Source organism: Triticum urartu, chromosome 6, assembly GCF_003073215.2.
Source record: "Triticum urartu cultivar G1812 chromosome 6, Tu2.1, whole genome shotgun sequence".
In the NCBI taxonomy this organism is placed as follows: domain Eukaryota; kingdom Viridiplantae; phylum Streptophyta; class Magnoliopsida; order Poales; family Poaceae; genus Triticum; species Triticum urartu.
This window is the reverse complement of record NC_053027.1, coordinates 463,884,118-463,909,306: the sequence shown is the minus strand read 5'-3', so window position 1 is coordinate 463,909,306 and position 25,189 is coordinate 463,884,118. Positions and strand designations below refer to the sequence as shown.

Sequence of the window (25,189 nt, the reverse complement as noted above, 5' to 3'; positions counted from 1 at the left end):
GCCTCGCTTTGCGAGTTTGGAAGGCGTTGATTGATTCCGGGGGCTGTGGCTGGATCCTTCGAGGCTTCCCGATTTTGCCATAAATGGAGATCGTTTTTGCTTCGTTGGTCATCACATTATTGCCGAGCCAATAGAAACCTCATCGATTTTCACTGAGACCGGGTGAGAGTTTCCGTGTGGAACGAAACTGTTTCCCTTGTTGCTGGGGTGTGTGTGAAAAGGAACGGGTTTGCTTGCGGCACAAAAAAGAGTTAAAAATCAACGAGTCTCTATTTTGAACATTCTAGTTTTCTCCCTCGTATTTGCTCAAAAATAATTGTAATTATGTACTATTTTCTCAGCTAGTGTATATTCTTTTTTTTGGGGGGGGGGGGGGGGGGGGACTTCTGATATATTTATCTTCAAATCATGACAGTACAACAAACATTAAAAATAATAAAAATTACATCCAGATTCATAGACTACCTAGCGACGACTACGAGAGCCGAAACGAGCATGTCATATCCAGTTTGGCAGTTCCGTGTTCAACACCAGAGAAGTACAAGTGATCCAGAACAAGTATGTACAGAATTACAAACACTGCTAAGAGAACTCGATTAGTCATTGTACATAGTACACGCAAGTACATGTTTTTTTACATGCTGAGAAATTAGTACACCACTACTGTGAACAAGGACACGTACAGTTGGTACCTGGTCGCATATGTACAGAATACAACACCTTGTTACTCCCTGCCTGCTTCCTTCGATTATTTTCCATTTCCACAGATGGACTGTACACTTCCGAGGTTTTGGCTACGTCTATCATTCTTTTGCATTTTGCATCCCCTGTATGTGTCAATGAGCCAATCTGATCAATTACCCTGAGAACTACTACGTCCTCACTTCCACTATATCTCCATCCTTGAGCTCGGTTTGAGGCAGCACAAGTTGGCCATTCACCCAAAGCAGCTTCCCATCCACACCCATTCTTCTACCGGCGTCAGCAGCTGTGCTGCCAGTACTCATCCTCATTATCTTCCCATACGGCCAGCAGATGATGGCCACCTCACGAAGAATTGGATCGGTCAGCGAGCCTAGACTTCTCTCCGCTACCGATGCTCGACGGCGTACTTGCTCCTCCCATTGAAGCATTGTCCTGAGCAAATGGACCTATGACAAATATAGTGAATATAAGCAGTGAGATTCGAGGTTTCCTTTCACTAAACAAAGTAAATGGCAGAAATGGCAGCAACATGTTGACCTTGTTGTTGATGGGATCACTCAAGGGAGTAGAGATTGGAAGGTCGGAAGTTGATCTATCACCGTTGCTCGATTCAGATGTCAGGGTGGAGGTTTCTTTGCCTTCAAATACTGCAGATACAACCATCCAGTACTCCTCCTCTTCCTCTTCCGTCAAATCAATTATTTGAATAAATGTCGGCAAAAGTCTCCCAAATTGGTCTTGCTACAAAAGACATTAAAGGTGTACGGGATATCAATCAACCATATGAACAACAATGTAGTACTAGAAACAAATTGATACGAAGTAGTAATGTTTCAGCCATGCAAACCTTATGGTATATACCATCCCGGCATAGTGTGTACTTCTCCAGGTTTGTTGACCAGTCACCATGTCCTGGTGCACACCACCATTTCTCAGTTACCTGAAATAAGTATGAGTGTGAGATAGAAATAAACGCCTTCTCACATGCAGAATCCATAAACAAAAAATTGTCATCATCAGATATACCTTCTTATGAAGCCTAGCATAAGCCTCCCAACGCTTCAACTGAAAGGAAGACCGCCGCTCAGCTACATCTTCAGAAGCTTCAAGGGTAAAACGTACAGCAACAAGCAATTCTTTACCCCCTTTTTCTATGCTGCAATTTGACTTACACAAATCAGAAATCAACTGCAATAACAATGCTACAAAATAAACAACAAAGTATGTTCATAACTGAAGTTGAAGCTATACCTGACAATGACAGCTGCCAGTAAGTGATTACCATCAATTCTGAGGACCGGATGCCCCACTTTCATAGAAATATACTTTGAGGGCACCCCGTCTGTTATTTCATCTTCTGAAGAACTTGATGCATACGACGTACTTTGTTTTATCTTGTTACCCATGCCACTTCCCGTGTTAACACTGCTCTCCTTGTACAACCAATGCGCAGCCAGTCCATACTCTGCATACTCATGCATTCGCTGTGGACAACAACCTCCAACAGGATCAGGACGAACTGTTAAGCATCTATTCAAACAAAATAAGAAGAAACTTTATCTACCTGGGTCCTAATTTGGACCTCCAGCGGTGAGCTATCGGATGCCTGAACTGCTGTATGGAGTGACTAGAACAGAAAATAGCCACCAGAAAATTGAAGTGCAAATAGGGGATGGAAGGAGTCAGTAAACAAGGCAGTCTAGTAATTGATTCGACAAGCAGGTCAGGGTTCAACTCTAAGCTAGTTCATGGTATGGACAGCATAATACCATTACTAGCTTGGGTGATTAGCAGTTCCCAAGCAAAACTAAGCACACTCGAATTTTTGGATTAATTCATACTTCCGCATTAATACTGGCTACAAGTGGCTGAGAGTACCACCTGGCAATGCATAATGATGTTTTATTTGGTGAGAGATGATGCTTACTTGGTAACCGCTGCCCTTAGGGTTGATAATATAGTCATCAAACTCCCCATCGATTGGAGTCCATAACCTGCACATGCAGATAAAGCAGACAATTAAAATATGAACTTAAACTAGCCACAAAGAACATCCATAATGATAAAAAGGCCAAGTTACACGGAAATATGATGATGCTACACCGATACATCAAATGAAGCATTTATTTGGTCAAGTAGCAACTCCAGCATATCTAGACCTTCTAGACATGGGTAGCTCCACATAAATAATTAAATTCACAGGAAACCTGTGTACTATATCAAGGATGCTGTAGCAACTCCTGACTGCAGGTCCATGCAATGCACCATTTTTGTCTCCAACAATCACCCTCAACGCACGAGCATCGTATACTTGTCTAATGCCTACACGTTTCCTTTTCATCTGTTGATACAAAATGTGTCAGTAACTAACAAATCCAACATGCAGAAGTACGCGCCATAAGAAAATTCTTTCAGTAAGGCTGACAACTCCAACATACATTCTCAAATTTATGATCATAATGCATTGGTTACACATGTACTCCCTCCGTCCCAAAATTCTTGTCTTAGATTTGTCTAGATACGGATGTATCAAGTCACGTTTTAGTATTAGATACATCTGTATCTAGACAAATCTAAGACAAGAATTTTGGGACGGAGGGAGTACTTAACAACACGAATAATACTATTTGTATGTAGTCAAACAATTGACTAATGGTACCTTACAGTAGATGCTATACAAGCTTTTGAGTCTACTTGACAGCCTAACTTCCATCCCAGGTATATACCTGCAAAAGATGTAGTGTAATTCAAGAATGAGAACCTCAATGCTACTAGTGGGCATGCAGATTTAGATAATTAGATGTGAAGTTGGGCATCCCTAAGATCACTAGGTTGTGAACTTACGACGTTGTTATAAGCAATTCCTGCTGAAGTTCTTCCTCACAAGCTGCTAAAGATGTTAATGCAATAGCGGCGTCATCAACAATTTTAGGCTTTCGTATGGATGCTTCAGAATTACTTTGGAGATTATTAAGGAAGTCAGAGCGCCTTCTCCGATCCAAAAAGAGGTCAAATGGCAATACAGCTTGCAATAAATCCTGCAGTGAAGGAAGGATTTATAATAAGATAAGCTATCAAGCATACCAGTTTGAGGAGAATGATAAAGAATTTATTGTGTTCAATCATACATATGCTGATGAGGGAAGCGAGGTACGGGAGGCAATATAAGTGAAAGTTGCATGACATATCGATGTTAGTCAATCTGATTGTTTAGTATATGTTGCTAGTGAACATATTCATTTACTAACGCACCTCCATATTTGATTGTTCTTGGTCGTTCGAACTAAATAAATCATGGGTGGAAGTCGCGTGCACTTCCTTCGTGGAGGCAAGCAAATCACTTCTAATTGATGACCTTCTCATGCTTTTATCCTTGCTGGTAGAATTCCACATCGAAGTAAGTTCAGATCGTATTTTCATGAAAACTTGGGGCTGCGAGAATTTGAAGGAGATAAGAAACATTTAAAAATAATGATGCACGGAATAAAATAAGGCATTACAAACTATAATGGTACTAAACAAGAGGTACCATGATAACCTCATTGCAGATGCAAGATCAAGACATGAGTAACTCGATGAATAGGTCAAAATAACAGCCTATGCTTTCATCCCAAAAAAAAACAGCATATGCCCAGTGACAGAACTAAATGGAATATGGTCTCTTTGGCCCTTTCAAATGCACAAAATATTACTAATTGGTCTGCCTAAACATATTTTAAGCATTTTGGTCCAACAGTGAAAGAGATCTAGTTTATCACAATCATGCATTATAAAATGGCTCCTAAGCATCAAATCAACATGTTTGAGGGACCCATCAAGTGGTGTGGCATGCAAACAAATCTTGCGTCAAACACTCAAAGTTACGACAATATAATGGCTATTAACCATGAGATGAACAAAGTATCTCTTGAAATTTGAAGAGAGCATAACAACAAATACACAACATAAAGCCCACGTGGTATGTATCCAGAACCAAGTAAAGCCAAAAGACGTATCACACTGGGTAATATTACAGATGAACAAAAGTAACATTTCGGAGGCAACCCATATGCTTAATAGAATAAAAACCTGAAGGACAGCAAAGCATAAGTCTTCTAGCTCAGCTTTCAAAGCCCAGACTCCCAATCGAGAAGCAAGTGAGCACCAGACAGCTAATGTCTCTTGAGCAACAGCCTCAGCTTTTGGAATGGGAAGAGCATAGCTGAAATGCTGATCTTAGTAAGCACACAACCATTTACATAATCCAATAGCTATTTGAAAGCATACTTAAGTTAAAAGTAGGAGCATTTCAATACATATAGAGAATGCTTAGGTGCTGGCAATAAGGCAACTAAAGGAGTGTGTTACGATGCTGATGGACATAAATGATTCGAAACAAGTACCACTGCTGGTTTGAAGGGGAAATACACAGTAAGTTCCAGATGGGAACAAGACAAACAAGATAGTTAAGGCCGGTTCATTTTGCATCACTGACTCTAGCAGTTGGTCTTTATGGTAAGGTGAAACAGAAATTGCTGATGAGAATCATTAGAAGCTCACAAAAAACATATCATGGAGGTATTGTCAAGGATATTGTCATGTGACAAGCCAGAAAAATCGGTACTCCCTCCGATCCATATTAATCGTCGCTGCTTTAGTACAACTTTGTACTAAAGTTGTACTAAAGCAGTGACAACTAATATGGATCAGAGGGAGTATTGCAATTGAAGATACTAAATACTTCAGATTAAACGGCAGGTTTTACGTGTACGGCAAGCTACATAGTAAGGAGAAGCCTAAATAACTTACATTGTTCGCATATTGTGCAAGCGGTCTGCCAGCTTGATAAGCACCACACGAGGATCATCAACCATCCCCAATAGCATAGCACGCAGGTTGTTTGCCTGGCTGACAACAGGACAATCATAAATTCCTGAGTTTTTTGGGAGCAGCATCATATGTTTTTATGGCAAATTACAAATATACCAATGCACTGTTTGGAACTAATTTTCATTAATAAGAAAAATCATAGGAAAAGAGAGTGGACATTAAGCATTAACAATCTCTAAGAGTAGCTTAATAAGGAATGGAACATACTTCTTCAGAAGTAAGAGTGCTTCCACCAGTGTTTTTTTGCCGATGCCTGCGCAGTAGCTGTAATGTAAAGCTCATAGTCATGGACAATGGCAAAAACATGTTGAAGAGAAAGAAAGTACAGACGACAGAAAGTGTTACACAATGCAGTGATTATGATCTTTCAAGATAACAATAGGAAGGGATGAACTGCATTATGCAACAAGGACAGAGCAAATTGGCATGCATATGGTGTATTGAGACATCTGAAGCAAGTAGACTGAAAATTTAAAATAACTCAGCATCAGGAGAAAAAAGGACTGAGATGGAACTTAAAACTGGTAGGAATGTCATGGTATACTGAATTCATTAACAACAATTTTAGTAATACAGCGTGCATCATGCAATAATAAGCACATTTACTATATCAATCATGTCTTCACCATCATGATTTGCATCCCAATATTGTATGGTAGTGAGATAGCACTTATGAATCAATGCTAGCACTAGCAGAGAAATGCTTATATAGAATGCTTTACTAACAAATGAATAACCTGATTTATGTAGCTCAGTTTTGATACACCAGATACCAAGCTTGCAACATCATCCCCAAATTGCTCTGCTACGCTCTTCAGGTTCTCAGCTGTATCATCAATAACATCATGAAGAATACCAGCAACAACGGTATTGATTGCCTACATGAGATGCAACCATGGGATTAGAGATGAAAGAAGGAGAGCATTCATCAACTAAAACCTATAGAAACAGAAGGGCAGCGCAGCCATACTCTTTCTCCAGTGGATGGGACCAAGGCAGCTAAGATTTTCCCCGTATGTATGCAGTGTGTAACATATGGGTCTCCTGTTCTCCTAAATTGCCCAATGTGAGCTGTACTTGCAAATACAATTGCTTTCTGCACCTGTATCACGGGATTGAGGATGTCAAATAAAGGAGTAAAAATGTCAAAGTTCAGGTGAATACATATATATGACAATTTTTGTTAAGAATGTCTCTAATGTTTTAACACCTTTGGATCCTCAAATATTTGATATCCTGTCACCTCCACTCCTTCAAATACAAGAGTATCTGCATGTATACAGAATAAAAGTGTAAGGTAGGCAAAAGAACGGATGCATATCTTACTCAAATGGGTGCAGGGCCTGCGGTCATAGGAATGTTACTGGCTTATTGCGGCAACAGTGTTAACTAAGCAGTAAGAAACAAACCTATTACTGATTTGTTATGTCATACTACTACAAGAGTACACTATGAGGTGTAAAATGCTCTGCGGTGCATACATCACTTAACTGCTACTTCCAACAATTCAAGCATGCAAATAAATTACTTCAAATAGTTATGTCACATCTAAGCTGATTTTCACTCTGTTTGTGGTCTATTTTTTTTGTCCTAGTTTTTTTTGTTTCTTGTTGATGCATTATATACTTGTGGGAGGTTAGATGTGACATCCTTAAAAAACATCTAGATGTGAATTAGACAAACTGTATATATAAAGCTAAGACGCAATGATTTAGATGGTCTAGAACGCGATCAACAGAGCTTATTAGCTAGTTGCACATATGGAATGGAAGCATAGTGATTCACAATTGAATAAATTACTCCGTACATGCTACGCAGAGAGAGGGTATCTACCAGGCAGCTGCTCGATGCGAGGCCAGAGGAAGTCGACCTTGGTCGACAGGCACGCCCCTGACGCGATCGCCACGGCCGAGACCGCCAGTTGCGCGATAGTGGATGCCACGGCGCCGTGAACCGCGCCGCCGCTTCCCCCCGCGACGGCCGCCGCGGCGATCACCTCCCCGGCCCCTACGAGCGCGGCCGAGGCCAGCGCGAGCCGCGGGGCCACGTGCTCGAGCACGCACCCCAGCCGGAGCCGCGCCCTCCTCCGCTCCCCGCGCGCCAACGACGCCGCGGCGCTCGCCGGGAGCAGCACGAGGCGGCGGCCGAGCATGCCGGCGTCGGGGGCTGACGTGGACGCCGGCGACGGCGTCATGCGAGTCGGGCGGGCCGCTGCGGTTGCGGGGGTGCTCTCCGGCCGTGCGCGGGCGGGGAGTTTCTATCTCATTCTGGCACGCACGGCGCGTGAGTGGCGACGAGTGGTGGGGAGGGGGTGACCGGGTGAGGACGCCGAGGCGTGTTGGGTTTGTGTGGGTGGCTGTGGCTGGGACGGAACGGCGTTTCTCACTCCGCCTGTCCCCTCTAGCTCCTCCTGTTGTGCTGATTTGAAGGGGGTTAAATCCCGTACAAGCCGAAATTCTTCCAAATCTCCTCCAATCCTTGGGAGGAATGAGAATTAACCGAACAAGGCCTTACAGTTTTCTTTTTTTTTACTACTACTTGCTAGATCATGAGTTTTGCTTGCCTTGATATTTATTTATCAAAAACGTTACTCCCTTCATCTAGGTGTATAAGTCATCTTACGAAAATCAAATAATTCCAAAACACTTAGGCGCGGTGCATTAACTTCTACCTCGTTTTTTGTTTCTTCACATATCAACCAATAAGAGACGAGGGGTTTGCATGCTTAATGACTTGAGACTACCAAACACGACATGCAATGGTTAGTTCATTGAATGCAATGATATTAATTAGTAAATAAACATTAAGGTCTCTCGTTTTCTCTTCTCTTTGGTCACGGTGCACAATCTAAAATGACTTACTCACCTAAACGGAGGGAGTATTAGCGAACGTCAACCAGGAAGGGAGTGGCAAGGGAACGTTTATTTATGGCAAGTTGTGTGGTGGGAGATGGCAAATTCTGTCTTTTTTACAATATTTTTTTTCTTCTTCCCAGAAGTTGTCCCGTGTTTCCGACAAAATTGGCACCCTCCCATAACGTAAATTGCTAGCTAATACATTCGCAATTGATCCCCTCCCTGCAAACGCTCGCTAGTTATTCGGGTCCTTATTTATTTACTTCCCGAAAGACATCACCACCATTTTTCATTACACTAAAAGAAGTAGAAAAAAGGACTACAAGAATAAGGGGGAGGGGGAGGGGAATAGAGCTCGGCTTCAAAGATCTTATCAACTCAATCAAAGCGTAGGTTATTGGCATCCATCCTCATCTGACCAAACAAGATAAGGCGTCTTAAGTATCGAGTGTGTGGTTGATAACTAATAACACCACGCAAAAAGAAGCAAGAGATGTCACATAGGAACGAGATGATCTAAGAACATGTCACAAACTCAACAACGCAACTTTAGATGAAACACCCACCAACCATTCCGCAACTTTGGTCGAACGAAGATCACATTGTCGATGCACCGCCTCTAATGATCATTGTCAACTATGGGCCCTCCCACCGGTGCTAATTCCAAGGATATTCCCTAAGGATTATGCGAGGCACAAGGGCCACCATTATCTAATCGCCTAGATGACTTGAGGTTTCGCTAGAGTTCATATGAACAAAAGAGCGAGCACATTACATGAACAACACCTTCCAGAAGGAAGCAGTGCCCACGGGCATCATTATTGTTGTCCACCCTAGTGTAGGGTCATTTAGGTGATTATTGATGACTATGTTTACGCATTTTTAGAGTTCAGTTGTTGCACATTATCTTCATATGTAATGTCCCATTGAACCAAGTATATGTCCACTATGCATGTTTTCTTGTTTTCACTCTTTTCATTGTGAGCATTGCATATTTTATGTTTTTATTTAGTTTTTATTATACTTTTTTGTGAGTTTACATGTGTTTGGGAGCAACCAAGGACCAAGCATGATGAAAAGCTCAAAGATGAGTTCAATGCGGAGGACTTCCGAGCACCAGACTTAGGCATTTGAAATGTAAAAATAATAATATATTTTCAAAGGGATCAGAATAAATATTTAATACCATAGGTACATTGCCGACGTTCATGTGATTCCAGCGAGCCTAAATGTTGGAGTTTGTATGCAAAAGTTATGGACACCATACCGAAGGGGTCCAGAGCTTTTGACGACGCACAGTATGACCAGGATGGGTCATATCGGCGGTCATACCAGGCCCAGAAAAAGCACGAAATCGCCCAGAACGGACAGGATTCTTCATGGATTTCCTCCCTGTTTGTTCCTATGACTTTCTTGGCCTCCATGGGATATTTTTGGGATTGGATTTGACTCATCTAGAGCCCTTGTATAAGAGGAGAAGAGATACATCCATGGATGATTGTGTGATTGTGGTTTCTTTCCTTGCAAATGAAAACCTTGGCAGGTCTCCTCTTGTTAATCTAAAGAAGAGCATCACTAAGTTTCTTCATAGCTTTAAGCTTTTGAAGATCAAGCATCAATACGATGGCCCATGGACTGCTAAATTTAACTTTGATAATAGGTCGGATGGTTTTCTCCTAAATAGTTTTTCGCACTGCATGGCGAATGATGTATAGAACGATTGTAATAACATTTAATACACTAATATAAGAGAAAGTGTTTTTCAAGAAAAAAAGAACATGAACTGGTTTTCAAACCCACATTAAAAGCATATTTAGAACATAACTGAAACAAACTCATATAGTGACCCCGCAATTATCGTAGTCACATTGTACTATGATAAAATATATGCAAAATCATCGATCATTGTTAGAAAAATAAATTATCAGACCCAAATATCACTTGGCGGAGGGATCACTCACTCTAAGGCTATGTTCGGTTACGCCCTCCCCAGCGTGCTTTTGGGCCCAAACTACGGGGATCCACACGGATCGACCCCACTAGGAAATAATCCCAAATTGTTTGATCTGGTGCATTCGGCAATGTACCCCAACCCAAACCCCTCAAAACCACATGGAAAAAAAATCAGCTCCTACCCCCCCCCTCCCCTCCCCGGAAAAATCAGCTTCGTTTCTCTCCTGTATGTGTGTCTCTTGTCAAGGCGACGGAACCGGCGGCGTGGGGTTAATCGAATGGGAGATCATGACAGGGAGTCATCCCCCACGGGGTTCAGGTATTGATTACCCAATCCCTGCAAGTCATAGGTGAGAAAAACTCCTCGATCAACACGTCGCGAAGGGGAGCTGGTTTTTTCTCAAAAGCTACCGGTTTTGTGGAAGGGTACGAGTGTGCTCGGTTTTCTCTTCCATTTTCTAACAAGAAAAATTCAAACTATGAATTGGAGGGAGTATTATTTTCCATGTCTCATAGGCATAGGCGTCAATGCTACACAGAGTTATCTATGTTCATTATCTCTATGAATGTAGACGCGTTGAAGATGCCATAACCCAGTGCAACCGGTAAAGATTGTTCAATCTAGTTTCCCCTTTGTGGAATGCCATTTTTTTTTGCTCACATGTAGAAAATACGAAAATAAATAAATAAACGTGCGGTACAACTGACAAACCCAGAAATAACAGTTTCAGTTTGTAACAGTGTTTGCTAATATGAAATTTAGGTGCATGATTCAGAGAAGAATGGTACGTTCCTATAGCAAACCAACAAAGGCATCCACCCTTTTGGCCTGCGCAAGTCTCCTCTTTGATTCGGCAAGTATTTTCGTTTTAGAGAGAAGACCATACGTGCCTGCGTTTATAGAAAGCAGAGGCTAGGGAACACTAGCAATCCACCAAAACAAAAACCTCCAGAAACCAAACAGTCAACTACGACAAGAGATGGGGGGGGGGGGGGGACATAAATTGTATCATGCCAAAATTATCTTACAGAAAATTTACATCAATAACATTATGTTCCAGTCCTCATATGTGAACAAAAGCATAAGATGGTTAGCTTCTCTAAACTCACAGGAAAATTTACATGAAATATGTCACGAATTAGAGAATCCACACTATCCATGACAAGATTGTACAGGTAAATTTGATGCGGTCAGACCCAAGCAAGGTCTTTTCTTCAGCAGAATCAACACCGAAGCTTATCACGAAAACTGGATATGTGGCTATAAGGTGTTCCTCACCAGTATCTTTTTCTTTCTTTCTGGTGTCATCTTTCATCCAAAGGTTGTTAGTATGAGCATTAGGATCTTATAAGCAGAAGTGCTACTTAGAACTGTTAGGTCCCTCCTGAGGGTAGGCGACCGGACGCTTGCAGATCCTTCAGAGTACTTGACAGCCAGTCCAAGCCCTCATAAAGACCATCACCTTTGAGGGCACAGGAACCTTGGATGTGCCAGACGCGGTTCTTCAAATCATAGAGGCCAAGGCCTTCGCACACCTCCATTGGTGTCATCGCCCCTTTCTGAATGAGCAACAAAGCTATGTTAGGCAGGAGCAGCAACGATGGTCTCGTGTACTATCACAACCAAAAGGAGTGGAGAACGAGTGCAAAAGAGCAAATATATATTCTGACACCTATTCATTCACCTACAGTCCATAACACTAACAAGCAGAGACTTCTCATATCTGCTAAAAATGGCGGTCAAGTTTTGTTATCTTAAGAATATATTCAAGCATGTTTGCGTTTAAAATAGTGGTCAAATTTTGTAGTCTTACCATATCTTGTTTATTGGCAAATACCAATATGACACTGTTAAGCATGAAAGGATCGTTGATTATTGTCTGCAACAAAGATGCCAAATATTAGCTTCATCACAAAGAAAACATAAGACATCAATGAGCAGTCATGACACTTTACAAACCTGAAACTCTGCTTTGGCTTTTCCAATTCTCTCCCTATCCAATGAATCAACCACGTAGATCTGCAATGGTGAGGATGTTATTATAATTTATATATCATAGTTGAATATGTTCATGAACACATCGAGAGTCCAACGTTACACACAGATCATTCAAGAGAAAGACAACAAATGTTAGTCCACCTCAACTGAGTGGGGTGGATGTACAATCCCACTACCTTGGTTCAAATCCTCACAGACGCTAACTTACATTACTATTCATACGGATGAGGTTTCCCCTACAATTGTCTTCCAAAAACAGAAGAAAACATAAGTGAAGACTAAGGTTTTGAATGAAGGGCATGATCTAGCTGTCCTAATGACTAATAAGGTTTTACTGACAAACATCAGCTGTCCAGAGTAAGATTAACTATATTCACATTGTAGACAATTAGAACTTACTACTTAACAACTTTGCACAGTTCCACCAGGTTAAAAAACACAGAATAATCCAAGTATAATTCTAAATTTGAAAAGATAGGCTTTGTACAGTACGTGATAAATACTAGCAACACTTTAAGGGTTAGTACCAGATTATCAGAAAAGTTGCTACTAATAATTTACTTTCATGTATTTCTTTTAAAAGTGAGAACATCTGCTGGCACTCTTTGTGCATAAGAATAGTAGTGATAACTGAAACTTAAGAAGTCGAATCAAGATAATTGAGCTGCTCATGAGTGGTCCCTTTATGTTTCTACTTCTTCCGTTCACAAATATAAGATGTTCTGATTTTTTTTGTGTGAATCGAATGTAAGTAGACACGTTTTAGTGTGTTTGTTCACTCATTTCAGTCCATATGCAGTTCATATTGAAATATCCAAAACATCTTATATTTGTGTACGGAGGGAGTACTAGTCAGCAAGTTCACCTACGAGCTCAGAAGCAGGATATGAAGAACTGAAAGCTTTCTCCAGCTCTAACAAGATGTAGGAAATTGAACTATGTGCTGAAGAACTAAATGTGTTCATAGGCACCTTAATTTTTGCCATCTTATGCTCCATTATCACCACTGGGTTCGGGTCCCTGATGTGTGGGACCAAAAAGTGCAAAATGGCAATAAAATAAAATGAAATAGATGGGCCACAAGAAATATAACGCCAAAATCAAGATTTTTGTTTTTGTTTTTGCGAGGGACCAAAATCAAGATTTCAACATACAAATTACTGACAAGATAGCCTGGGCTAGCTTTCCAGATAAATGAACAGAGACAGAACATAAATTGGATTTCCATAACCAGCTAAGAACCAAACTACAGTAACAAATTTCATTTGAAAGGTCAACCATAAATACCTCAGCAGAAAGATAAAAGACGGGTATACATCTGTCAAGTTTGTATAACTAGAGTAATTGGAACATACCAATCCATCTGTGTTATTAAAGTAATGTCTCCACAAGGGTCTCAACTTCTCCTGGCCACCAACATCCCACACTGTAAACAGCACGTTCTTGTACTGAACTTTCTCAACATTGAACCCTATTAGTAAGAGCAGAAAAGCAACATCAGCACTTGGTAGTTCCTTTTTCATCTAAACCTCATAAAAGATTTAAGAACGCTGTCTGTTAAGGCCAATCTGACTAGCAGGTTAACTGGTTGACTCTTGCATGATTATTACTATCTAAACTGCAAGGGTGTGTGCTCAGCTAACCAGAAAGAAAAAATCAGGCATAAATATTACTCCCTCCGTTCCAAAATAGATGACCCAACTTTATACTAAACTTGGGTCATCTATTTTGGAACGGAGGGAGCAGATCAGAGTGTTCAGCTAACCACATTTACATAAGCAAGTTCCCAAACCCCCGTTCCGCAAGACAATATACGGCAGGTTGATTTATTCCTCTACTACCAACAGCAACAACTCGCTTGCCTCCCCTCATTAACAGTTTAACACATCAGTAAGGCCTTGATATAACTTCAGTTAACCAACAATTCAGCTGATACCAAGAAAAAAAATCTGAATAACCTACCAATCGTAGGGACAGTCGAGAGGACCTCCCCGATGTGCAGCTTGTACAGGATGGTGGTCTTGCCCGCTGCATCCAGCCCAAGCATCACGACCTGAAAATCGAGTACAACATCAATTAAATGGCCCGAAGAAAAAGAACCAGCACGATACAGCACGGGCAGCTCTTAGAGGAGCATCAGAAGGGGGACGGTGATCTCCTATCTGACAGGGAAGACCGCCGTACCCTCATCTCGCTGTTGCCGAAGAAGGCATCGAACAGTTTGCGGAACGCCTGCCCCATCCGCCGCCGGAGATAGGCCGATCGCTGGGAATCCCCCGGACGAACAACAAAATTCCCGTCGAATCTTTCGGGAGTGGCTTCCTCTTCGTCTTCTCCCTCAAGTCGTCGTCGTCGGACTCGTGTGACGGGATAGAAGAAGTGGAGAAGGAAGAACCCTTCTTCTGAAAGCAGCGTTTGTTTGTTCGTTGCAACGCCCGCCCTGGCCTGGAAGAATCGGGGTCGGGTGGGAATATGCAGCACGGAGACAGCATCCGAGCCGTCCGCGCGGGCGCCAACGTGCTGGATCGGGGGATGGCATCGCGTAGCTTGCACGCGGCTTCGGGGTCACCTGCGACCCTGTCCCGGGCTGGCTGGCCGGCTCTGTTGAACGATACTACGTACGGCACGCGGTTTTCTGATCTTGTTTCGTACTGGGCTGCAAGAGATCGGAGGTGAGATAGCCTGTCATGGCCCATTGCTCGTCGAGCCTTATTTGAGAAGCACGAGGAGATGCCAACACATATTTTTACCTAAAAAAACCATTTTACCTAAAAAAACAGCCTAAAATCTAAAAAGTGGCCGCGCACCAAATAGACAATCCGGGCGGCCGGCTCGCGACCGCACGATCGCTTGCGATCGGCCTCGGGGGAGCGCCAGGTGTCGCCTGGTCGGTTCGTCCAACCGCGCGGTCGTGGGCGGTTTGTCCTTATCCGGACGAGCGTGGACCCACATGTAAGCGGGCGTGGCGTAGATCGTGGGCGGCCGTTTTCGAAACGCGAGCCGTTCTCGCTCTTTCTCCCCCTTTCTCTCCTGTTCCTCCCCCATTCTCCGCTCCTCTCCTCCGCCCTCGCTCTCGCTCCGCGGCGAAATCGCGCCACGGCTCTCCAAATCTCCGGTGGACCGCGCGGGGATTTGCTGCTGGCCCTCGTCGGCGTTGCAGGTACCCAGTGCATCTCTCCTTTCTCTGTCTCGTCGCCGGGGGTCTAGGTCGTCTCGAGGTCGTCGGCGGCGAAAATGGCGGGCTGGGATTCCTAGGGTTTCTGCGGTTTCTGTGGTCAACTTACTCGCACGGTTGTTTTGGTGTAGGCGTTTTTCGGGTGGGATGGGTGTGCTTCTGTTCGACTAGTCACAGTGTCATTGGATCTGTAATGGTGGGGATTCATGGGGGAATGCGTTTGTTGTTGGTGCAGGTGGTTGTTGGATTTGCGCTCGAGGCAGACGTCCGCGACTACCCTCTGCTATCCTCCCTCTCTCTCTCTCTCGTCGCCGGTGGCGAGGTGGTGTCTAGGTCGACGGGTGGCGGATGTGGCGGGCTGCATAGGGGGGGAGCCCTTGCTGTGTTTCTGCTGTGTCTTGCTTCGTTTTTGTGCGGTAGTGGTGGTGGTGGTTTTTGTCCCACGATTCGTCCTTGATTCGATGTTCATGGCCGCTGCAGGAAGTTTATGAACTGGTTGGCTATGCAATTGCGGTCTCTCGAACTTGCTGTCTCTTAGTTGTGTTCGAGTTTTGCAGAAGTTGCCGCGTAGTTGGTAGACACTTGTGTTCCAGTTGCACAAAATTCTATCCAGTTGGCTTCATTCATATAGTAGTTGGCTATCCCTATATTCTGCAGTTGCACCAATTTTTTGCTAGTTGGGTGTCTACATACTGTTCAGTTGCACAAGTTGCCTGCTCAGTTGGCTACATCACTTTTACTAGTTGGCTGTCCATATGTTCTACACCTGCACTAGTTTGTCCCGCTTAGTTGGTTTGCTGTTTTGCACTAGGTCGACCGTCTATATGTTGTTCATTTGCACAATTAGATGGATGCATCCATATACTAATTGGCTGTATATATATACTGTTTTTGTGTTGCACAAGTTGCTCTGCTTTTGTGGTCAAGTTGGTTGTCCATGTGTTTTACAATGGACACTAGTTGCCCTGCTTAGTTTGCTTGCTATTTTGTGCTAGGTTGTCTGTCTATGCGTCGTTCAGTTGCACAAGTTGCCTGATTAGTTGGGTGCATCCATGTACTAGTTGGTTCTGTACTTCATTTTGCGCATCTTCTAACTCATTTTGCGCATGAGTTGGCTATTTTCCCCTCTGCTGTGTGCAACTAGGGACTCTTGTTTGTGCAATTTTAGCACCAATGCTTGCCAGTTTTCCAATATAATCTACCCAATCCACCAGCGTTGTGGTGGCTGTGGTGGTTTATGTGTTATTCTCGTTCTTTGTGCAACTAGGACCCCTTGATTTGTGCAAATTAGTACCAATGCTTGCCATTTTTCCATTTTTTAATTTTTCTCAATGTGCAAGTCTTTTTGTTGTGAATATGGTTGTTTTCATGTGTCTCCCCTCATGTTCAACTAGGGACGCTTTTTTAGAATAAGTTATCTCACTGAGCTTGTTGCCTTTACTTAACTTTTTTCTGCCTAGGTATTACTTGTCACAGTTGGCAAGTAATAACTAGGCAAAAAAAGTTAGTTGACTTTTTTTATGTCCAGTTTGCACAAGGTTTACTGCCCAGTTGGCTACATCATTGTAGTAGTTGGTTGTCCACATCTTCTAACTATGTTTCTTTGTTGTATTTCCTGCCGCAGGGCAAAAATGGTTATAATAGGAGGAGATGCGGATGGCAATGAAGGAGATGTATTTTTTTGCACTTTTTTTCTTTTGTTTTTGAGTTGTTTTCAACTTATGCATGTATGCTAATGTCTTTTTTTTCATGTTTTTTTTGGTTGCTTAATCAGCGTTCTGGAAGTCAGCCGCTTCGCCGGAACTCGAAGCGTCCTGCTAATCACTAGCCACGACCTGCGCAGAGTGTTGAGCAGGGAGAGGATGTTGAGGTAAGTGGCATGCTGATGACACAAGTCCATTTTTTTGGTTTTGTTTGAGTCATATAACATTTTTTTGTTTTTTCCCATGCTCATGTTTTTTTTTCTTAGGATGCTGATCAGTTCCGTGTTGTAAAGCGGACTAGACGTGCAGCACTTGGCAAGGGAGCTGAGTCATCTTCTAGGGTAAGTAAAATCTCAAATATAAGTGTTTTTCTCGCCTTTTTTAGATAGTGATTAAATTATGCAGCAGTTTGGACCACTAATTTTGTTTTTAGTCTGTCAATAACAACCTTTTGTAGTCTCTAGTCATATTGATTTAAATATAGTTGACATTAGTTGGCATTAGTTGGCATCTTGTAGTTCACTAGTTGGCATCTTTTCATAGTTGACATCAGTGGTCATTTTTTTGTGCAGGCAACAGTTGCTGGAGAAGCTGTCGCATCTTCCGCAACAGATGCTGAGGTATGTGGGTTTTTTGTGTGTTTATAAGCTATTTGAATAGTTCTTTGCAAACCTTTTTTTGTTTTGTTTTTGAGTTATTTTCAACTTATGCATGTATGCTAATGTCTTCTTTTTCATGTTTTCTTTTGGTTGCTTAATCAGCATTCTGGAAGTCAGCCGCTTAGCCAGAACTCGAAGCGTCCTGCTAATCGCCAGCCACGACCTGCGCAGAGTGTTGAGCAGGAAGAGGATGTTGAGGTAAGTTGCATGCTGATGACACAAGTCCATTTTTTTGTAGTTGACATCTCTAGTCATATTGATTTAAATACAGTTGACATTAGTTGGCATTAGTTGGCATCTTGTAGTTCACTAGTTGGCATCTTTTCATAGTTGACATCAGTGGTCATTTTTTTGTGCAGGCAACAGTTGCTGGAGAAGCTGTCGCATCTCCACAACAGATGCTGAGGTATGTGGGTTTTTTGTGTGTTTATAAGCTATTTGAATAGTTCTTTGCAAACCTTTTTTTGTTATGTTTTTGAGTTAGTATCAACTTATGCTGCATCCAATGACTTCTTGTTCAGGTTTTCTTTTGTTGCTTAATCAGCATTCTGGAAGTCAGCCGCTTAGCCAGAACTCGAAGCGTCCTGCTAATCGCCAGCCACGACCTGCGCAGAGTGTTGAGCAGGAAGAGGATGTTGAGGTAAGTTGCATGCTGATGACACAAGTCCATTTTTTTGTAGTTGACATCTCTAGTCATATTGATTTAAATACAGTTGACATTAGTTGGCATTAGTTGGCATCTTGTAGTTCACTAGTTGGCATCTTTTCATAGTTGACATCAGTGGTCATTTTTTTGTGCAGGTAGCAGTTGCTGGAGAAGCTGTCGCATCTCCAACAGCAGATGCTGAGGTATGTGGGTTTTTTGTGTGTGTTTATGAGCTATTTGAATAGTTCTTTGCAAACCTTTTTTTTAGTTACTGTTTTTCTTGTGTTGCAGTATCATTTCTTATTGTTGCACATCCACTAGAACTTTTTGTAGCTGCCAGGTCTCGTTCTTTTTTTATTTACTGTTTTTATTGTTGCACATTCAGTTGCACACTGGCAGTCTTGCAGTTGTCCTCATGAGCTTTATTAGTTGCACAAATACATCATATTAGTTGGCATGATCCATTTTATGAATATATAGCTCATTCTAATACTGATCCAAATGATGATTGCTAGTTTTTTTCATTCTTGTTTTTTCTCTTGTGTTTAATGTTTGTGTAATGCTTTCATTTTCTAATCAACAGGGCAGCGGTGAAGGAGTTGAGGTGGCTCCAGGGGAAGATGTGGAGCGACCATCACAAGTAGGCAGGATAAGGGCATCACCAGCGCGCTTTGCAAATTTCAACGCCTCTCTAACCCCACTACAGAAATCAGAGCTAGTTTCGAGGTCGGTCGGGGGGCTATTGAACTTATCAGACACACTTCCAGCGGACCTCACTAAGTTCCTCGTGCAGTCCTACCAGCCACAGACCTCTGAAATGGTTTTCCCAGGAAGGGGAAGGATCCGTGTCGATGCTGACAGTGTTCAGAGGGTATTTGATCTCCCAAACAAGGGTCCAAAAGTCAGATATTTAGTTGACAAGGATGCCACTAGGAGATTCAGACAGGCTTTCAACATAACTGGAAATTCTCATCCCCAGATCACTACATGGCTCAAGATGATTCAGGATATGGCTGGAAGAACGGATGACACATTCTTTATGGCCTGGCTTGCGGTTGCCTTCAGCACTTTTCTAGCACCAACCACGGCCTTGAAGCTCAGCCCAAAGTGTTATGGACTTGTGCTAGATCATCAAATGCTAAAGAATACAAATATCTGCCTCTTTGTAGCAGAACACATTAACGAAGCTTTCCGGAACATGGACCAGGAGAAGCAAACTGTCTGCTGCTGCTTGTATCACTTGATGGTTAGTGAAAACGACCACTTTTTCCATCTGTTCCTGTTCTTTCTGTGCAGTTATAGTTTGCTGAAATTCTCATAACAATAACTGAACTTGGCCTTTTCTTTTGTTTGGGTCTGGTGCAGATACTATACCTTGATGCGCTCGTACATGACATCCCAGTAAGCAACTGCGCGATACGATCGAATGCATGGGATAGTACTCTAATTGCCAAGGTGATCAAGAAGGATACTATCTCTCCTGGTGTGTTCGGCAAATTACAAGTGAGTTCTTTTTTGTTTTTTCCAACAGTGTCTTCCTTCTATGTTCTTTTGATGTCTGGTCACTCTTTTTGGAAATTGCACAGAAAACTGTCATCAGCTGGCACAACAATGCATGTAGTTGCACAGATTGTAGCTTTCAGTTTGGCAATCTGCACACATGTTCATTTTAAATTGGCACACCATCTTTTTTAAGTTGCACAGTTTTACTAATCTTGTTGCACAGATGTGTTGCATCAGTTGGTAGAAACTTTTTTTAGGTGCCATGTGTGTTGCACAGTTTTTGTGTCTTTGTTCAGTTGCATATATGTATAGTTGAATTTGTCTACCCCAGTATCTTGTTGTAGTTGCACAGGTTGTAATGTGTGGTTTCATTCAACACACAAATCTATTTTTGATAACCTTGTTATTTTCTGTTTCTTTTTTTTTCACATCAGCTTAAAGAGGAGTATAGAGGCACGGAGCAGACACCACTGTTTGGTGAAATTTTGCAAACTGAAGCATTCATGGCATCCAAGTTACCAATAACATACAATCCGCAGGTTAGTATTTTGCATACAGAAACTTGTATCACTTACCAATATTTTTCTATTGGCCGGGATGTATGTTCAGATGGACATGTATAACTTTTGTAGTTGCGAGAATACAGAATTTAGTTGGCTGTGATGTATGTTCAGTTGCACATATAAGCTTTTGTAGTTGCACATGTTCTTTTGGACAGTCAAAGTGTTCATTTACAACCATTGTCATCAACTTTTGGCAGAATGCATGTTTTTTAGTTTGTGCCACAGTGCATGTGTAGTTGGCTAGAATCATGTTTTTAGTTGGCCAGAAAGTGTGTATTAGTCGTTTTTGCTTATCACATCATGGTCAGTTACAGACATTTTTACTTTTTATTATTTTTTCTAACTGAATCATTACTGAATCTTTTTTGTGTTGATGCAGAAAAAGGCGAAGATTGCGAAAGTGGTCAATGAGCTGTGCAAGGCTGTAACTGAACAGGTTGGCACCTTCATTGAAGCAGTTGCCAAGATCGATGATGAGGAACCAGATATTGATCCTTACGTACAGCAGCCATCAATGCAAACTGGGGTGTCACGCCGTGCTCCAAAAAGAAAGAGACGGCGGTCAACTATACAAGAAGAAGAAGAGTTTGTTGAGGATGAGTCAGAAGAAGATGAGGAAATGGAAGCAGCGATAGATGCTGACAACGATGAGGACACATATGTGGATGAATCAGAGGAGGAGGACAAGGATGAGGATGACAATGAAGAAGATGCAGAGGAGGAGGAGGATGAGGAGGAAGAGGAGGAGGAGGAGGAGGGGGAGGAGGAGGACAAACAAGAAGAGGACAAAGGAGAGGAGGAGGACAAGGAAGAAGATAGTGATGCAGAGGAGGAGGAAGAAGAAGGTGAGGCCAAAGAGGGGGATGGGGACAAAGGGGCAGCAGTTGATGGCAGTGAGAGGGGAGAAGACAAAGGCGCAGCAGCTGATGGCAGTGAGAGGGAAGAAGACGATGATGAAGAAGACGAGGATGGTTATGGTGATGATAAAGGGGGATCCAATGGAGGCAGCGACAGCAGCGATGACGATGATGATGACAACGCCCCTGGTTCTGGTGGTACAGGTGGTAACACATCCAGGAGGACTAGCACTTATGCCACCCCTGCGAGCAGCAGCAATTCATTGAGTAGCAGGAGCACACTACAGATGTTGATCGACAAAACTTGCTGGAAAGACAAGGATTTGCCGAAGTCAAAGAAAAATGACGAAACAGAGTCTCAGGGCAGCATTGATATGTTCAAGCTCTGCAACTTGAAGCCAGCTTTGCCAACCACCTTTCCCGTGCCAGATTTCAGCGACAAAGATATGTGTGAGAAAATCAACTTTGCCATTGACAAGAGCCTGTTCTTATCAAGTGATGCTGAAAAGAATCAAATTGATACGGAGGAAGCAGGAAAGGGTCTTGACTGGGTTCATTCAAAGGAAAAATACAAGGAATATTTAAAGCAGCTCCCAGACCTAAGCTCCAGCAAGAGCAAGGCAACATCCACGGCAAACCCTCATGTGGTCCAGAAGCGTAAAGCAGTTTCAATGAAGAAGAATCTGCAGTTGCCTCAAACCAAGGAGAAGATGGTGAGTGCAGATGCTGAAGTAAATATGGTCAAGGAAGCTGTGCTTCAAACTGATATGCCAACTGTAGTGAGCAGAGAGCCAACCAATGTCAGAGAAGTTCAACAGATCAAGGGGAAGACTCCCCTTTCAACAGTCCCATCAAAACCACCTAAGCAGAAGATTGTCAAGTTTGCCAGGGGCGCAAAGGGGGAACAGGCCACAAAAGATTTGGGGTTCAGAGATGAGAGAGAGCTGCGAGCCACAACCATTGATGCAGGGGTGCCAAGTTCTGCTAGGTTGCTGCCAACTCAGACTGGAAAGATGCCAACTACAGATACCAGTGTGCCAACTGATGTGTCAGTTAGCAGCATGATCACAGTCAAAACCACCATAGCTGGTCAGGAAGGCACCACTGCAACTGCAAGTCCCAAGGTGCCTACTCATAGAGATGCTTCAATGCCAAACACAAAAGGAGGTGATCCAACTATCAAAGTGCCATTCCCAAGAGCTGACTTTCAGCAACCATTAACACAAGAGGAGGTGTTCGACATTATAAGTAGGTGCAAGCCTCCAAGGCCGCCAACTACAACACTATTGCAAACCAAGTCAGTGAATGATGCACCCGTGTTTGTGACGCAAGGAGATGCCCTAGTCCTTGAACCCTTACGAAGATCAAACTCTTATCATGGTGACGGGTTCTGCGATGCACCATCTTTTGACCTCGGCATAGATGGTGATGCTCCAGCACCTGCTCCAGCAGCAGAAACAGCGAAAGCCGGTGTGACCTGCATCGATGAGTGTGTGTTGGACCCAGCAGCTGTGAATGAAGGATGTGATGCTGCTGATGCTGGCAAGGCAATAGCTCAAAAACTAGATGTTGGTTCACTAGAGAATTGCCACACCCCGATATGCGCAGAACCAGAACTTGGCACGAGCAGTTCTTCGGGACCACCTCTTGCACGAAGACAGAGGAGGGTAAGAAGGCCCGCAGTATCTCAAAGGTCTCCATTCATCGACTACAACAAGAAGAAGACTTTCAGCACCAATGAGGTAGTGAACAAGCTTTACGCTGCCCTCTTGTATTGGGTCAGGCATCACAAAGGAGCAGATGATGGAGCTACCAGGTAAACTAACTCCCCACAGCCTACATACATATCTTTTTCAGTTGCATAGGACCAGCCACTTAGTTGCACAGAAAGCATAGCATGTTGCACAGAACAGGGCTTTTAGTTGCACACTGTTCTGTTTTCATTTTCATGCACATTTTTTTGCTGCTGTGACCCTTCGAGCTAACTTGTCTTTTTATTGCTTTAAAAAAATCAGCCCTGAGATAATCAGGTATGGTGCTTTCTACATTTCTTTAAAGGAGTTAGTTGATTCGATGAAGCCGGTTCAATGGTTGTCAAAAATTGTTATTGAGACTGGAATCTTACACATCATGGATAACTTACCAGAAGGGTCAAAGAAGGTTGTTATGCCACTGAGGTTTTCTGTAAGTTTTTCCAAAACCTTCTTTTTACCCTCATCTTTGTTCTGTAGCACTTTTTTTGTTGACCATTTGAGGGAGGCCTTTCACCTACTAAGGAGTTTTGAGCCATGTTTTATAATCTCTGCAGATAAAATTACAGCAAGGGATCCACAATGTGAATGAGATAAACAAGAAGTTTGATTACAAGAACCATCTCGACAAGAAAGACTTGGTGAGTGTTGTGCCCACATGATCAATCTTTTTTTAGTTGGCACCCACAGCATGTCCAGTTGCACATGACACATCTGTTAGTTGGCAGATACTTGTTGCAACCTGTTTTTAACTTGACCAAGTCTTTTACTGTTTTTCTTAGCTACAGCTTGTATTTGTGTCTGAAATCGTTCACGCTTGCAGGTCATGCTGCCAGTGCTTGAGTGCGCAGATGTAACCGATAAGGACGGAGGGAGGCATTATTGGGTCTTCAGTGTTAACTTGAGGGACGGACGCTTCGAAGTTCTTGATTCAAACAGGACACTGGACAACATTGAGCTGATGAACACCGCCTCTACCATTGCGGGGGCAGTACGCCAGCTATGGAGGAAGCATTACCCAAAGTTCAGCATCGAGCACTTCCAGATTATTGACATTGACGTACCGAAGCAGCTCGGCAAGTAAGACAATAAGCATTTCATTCCTTCTCAATCATATACCATCATTTTGTAGTTTTTAAATTTTTCTACATGTGCAATCTTTAGTATTTTTAAGACACAGTACTAGTCTTCAATCTGTTTTATTATTTTTATGAGTTTCTAATGGATTATCTAGCTAGTTGCAGAGTGGCGCATAAGTAGTTGCACATTGGCACGTAAGCAGTTGCACAGTGGCACATAATGAGTTGCAGTAGAACACAAGCAGTTGCACAGTAGGACATAAGCAGTTGCACAGAGTGCATTACCTTTATTTGGTTTTAATTTTATGTGACAATTTTTTTTGCCCTTTTTTGCAGTAATTAGTGTGGGTTGTTCGCACTGCTTAATGCCACCGAGTGGAATGGTAGCCAACTGCCCAACTACGACCCCAAGGAAGTACTCAACATCAGGAAGAAGCTGGCATATGATTGGGTCACCAGCGTGCACAACACCGCCCCATGGAGGAAGTTGCTGAGATACGACAAGGAGTAGGTCAGTACTATTTTTTCTTTTTTTCTGCTCCATGGAGGAAGTTGCTGGTTTGTACAATTTTATTAAGTAGATTTTGTAGTTGCACACTACTAGTAATTGCGTTTGCAACTCAATATCATCACTTTTGTTGATACATTAGGAGCACTGGATATACAATTGTTTAACAACTAAATATTTAACCAGTTGCCAACAAAGGCACAAATAGCAACTTTTTTTATACAGTGCATGAACTAATTCAAGCAGCATAAATTAGATAAAGAGGAATCATAGATGCTGAATGTGTCCACTTGGTCCCAACATTGCTAAAAAAGACATCATTATTTTCCTTTTTTGTTCCAAAGTTACAAATGAGGAAACAGAA

The 25,189-nt window shown here is 42.5% G+C and overlaps 2 protein-coding genes across 2 annotated transcripts; both read right to left on the bottom strand.

Moving 5' to 3' along the window:
• Positions 1–563: 563 nt before the first annotated feature.
• On the bottom strand, positions 564–7,955 carry LOC125514231. Its single transcript, XM_048679522.1, has 18 exons — positions 7,408–7,955; positions 6,785–6,843; positions 6,545–6,676; positions 6,312–6,452; positions 5,782–5,838; positions 5,494–5,588; positions 4,774–4,906; positions 3,958–4,137; positions 3,550–3,743; positions 3,365–3,431; positions 2,913–3,046; positions 2,633–2,699; positions 2,270–2,332; positions 1,957–2,189; positions 1,732–1,861; positions 1,553–1,645; positions 1,243–1,446; positions 564–1,151 (listed from the first exon to the last, which is right to left on the bottom strand). The coding sequence occupies exons 1-18, from the start codon at positions 7,766–7,768 to the stop codon at positions 873–875; spliced, it is 2,622 nt and encodes an 873-aa protein (XP_048535479.1). The 5' UTR covers positions 7,769–7,955; the 3' UTR covers positions 564–872.
• A 3,415-nt stretch (positions 7,956–11,370) lies between these two features.
• LOC125514230 (ADP-ribosylation factor-like) lies at positions 11,371–14,840 on the bottom strand. The gene is made up of 6 exons (XM_048679521.1): positions 14,566–14,840; positions 14,344–14,434; positions 13,737–13,852; positions 12,343–12,402; positions 12,197–12,262; positions 11,371–11,942 (listed from the first exon to the last, which is right to left on the bottom strand). The coding sequence occupies exons 1-6, from the start codon at positions 14,620–14,622 to the stop codon at positions 11,757–11,759; spliced, it is 576 nt and encodes a 191-aa protein (XP_048535478.1). The 5' UTR covers positions 14,623–14,840; the 3' UTR covers positions 11,371–11,756.
• Positions 14,841–25,189: the final 10,349 nt, after the last annotated feature.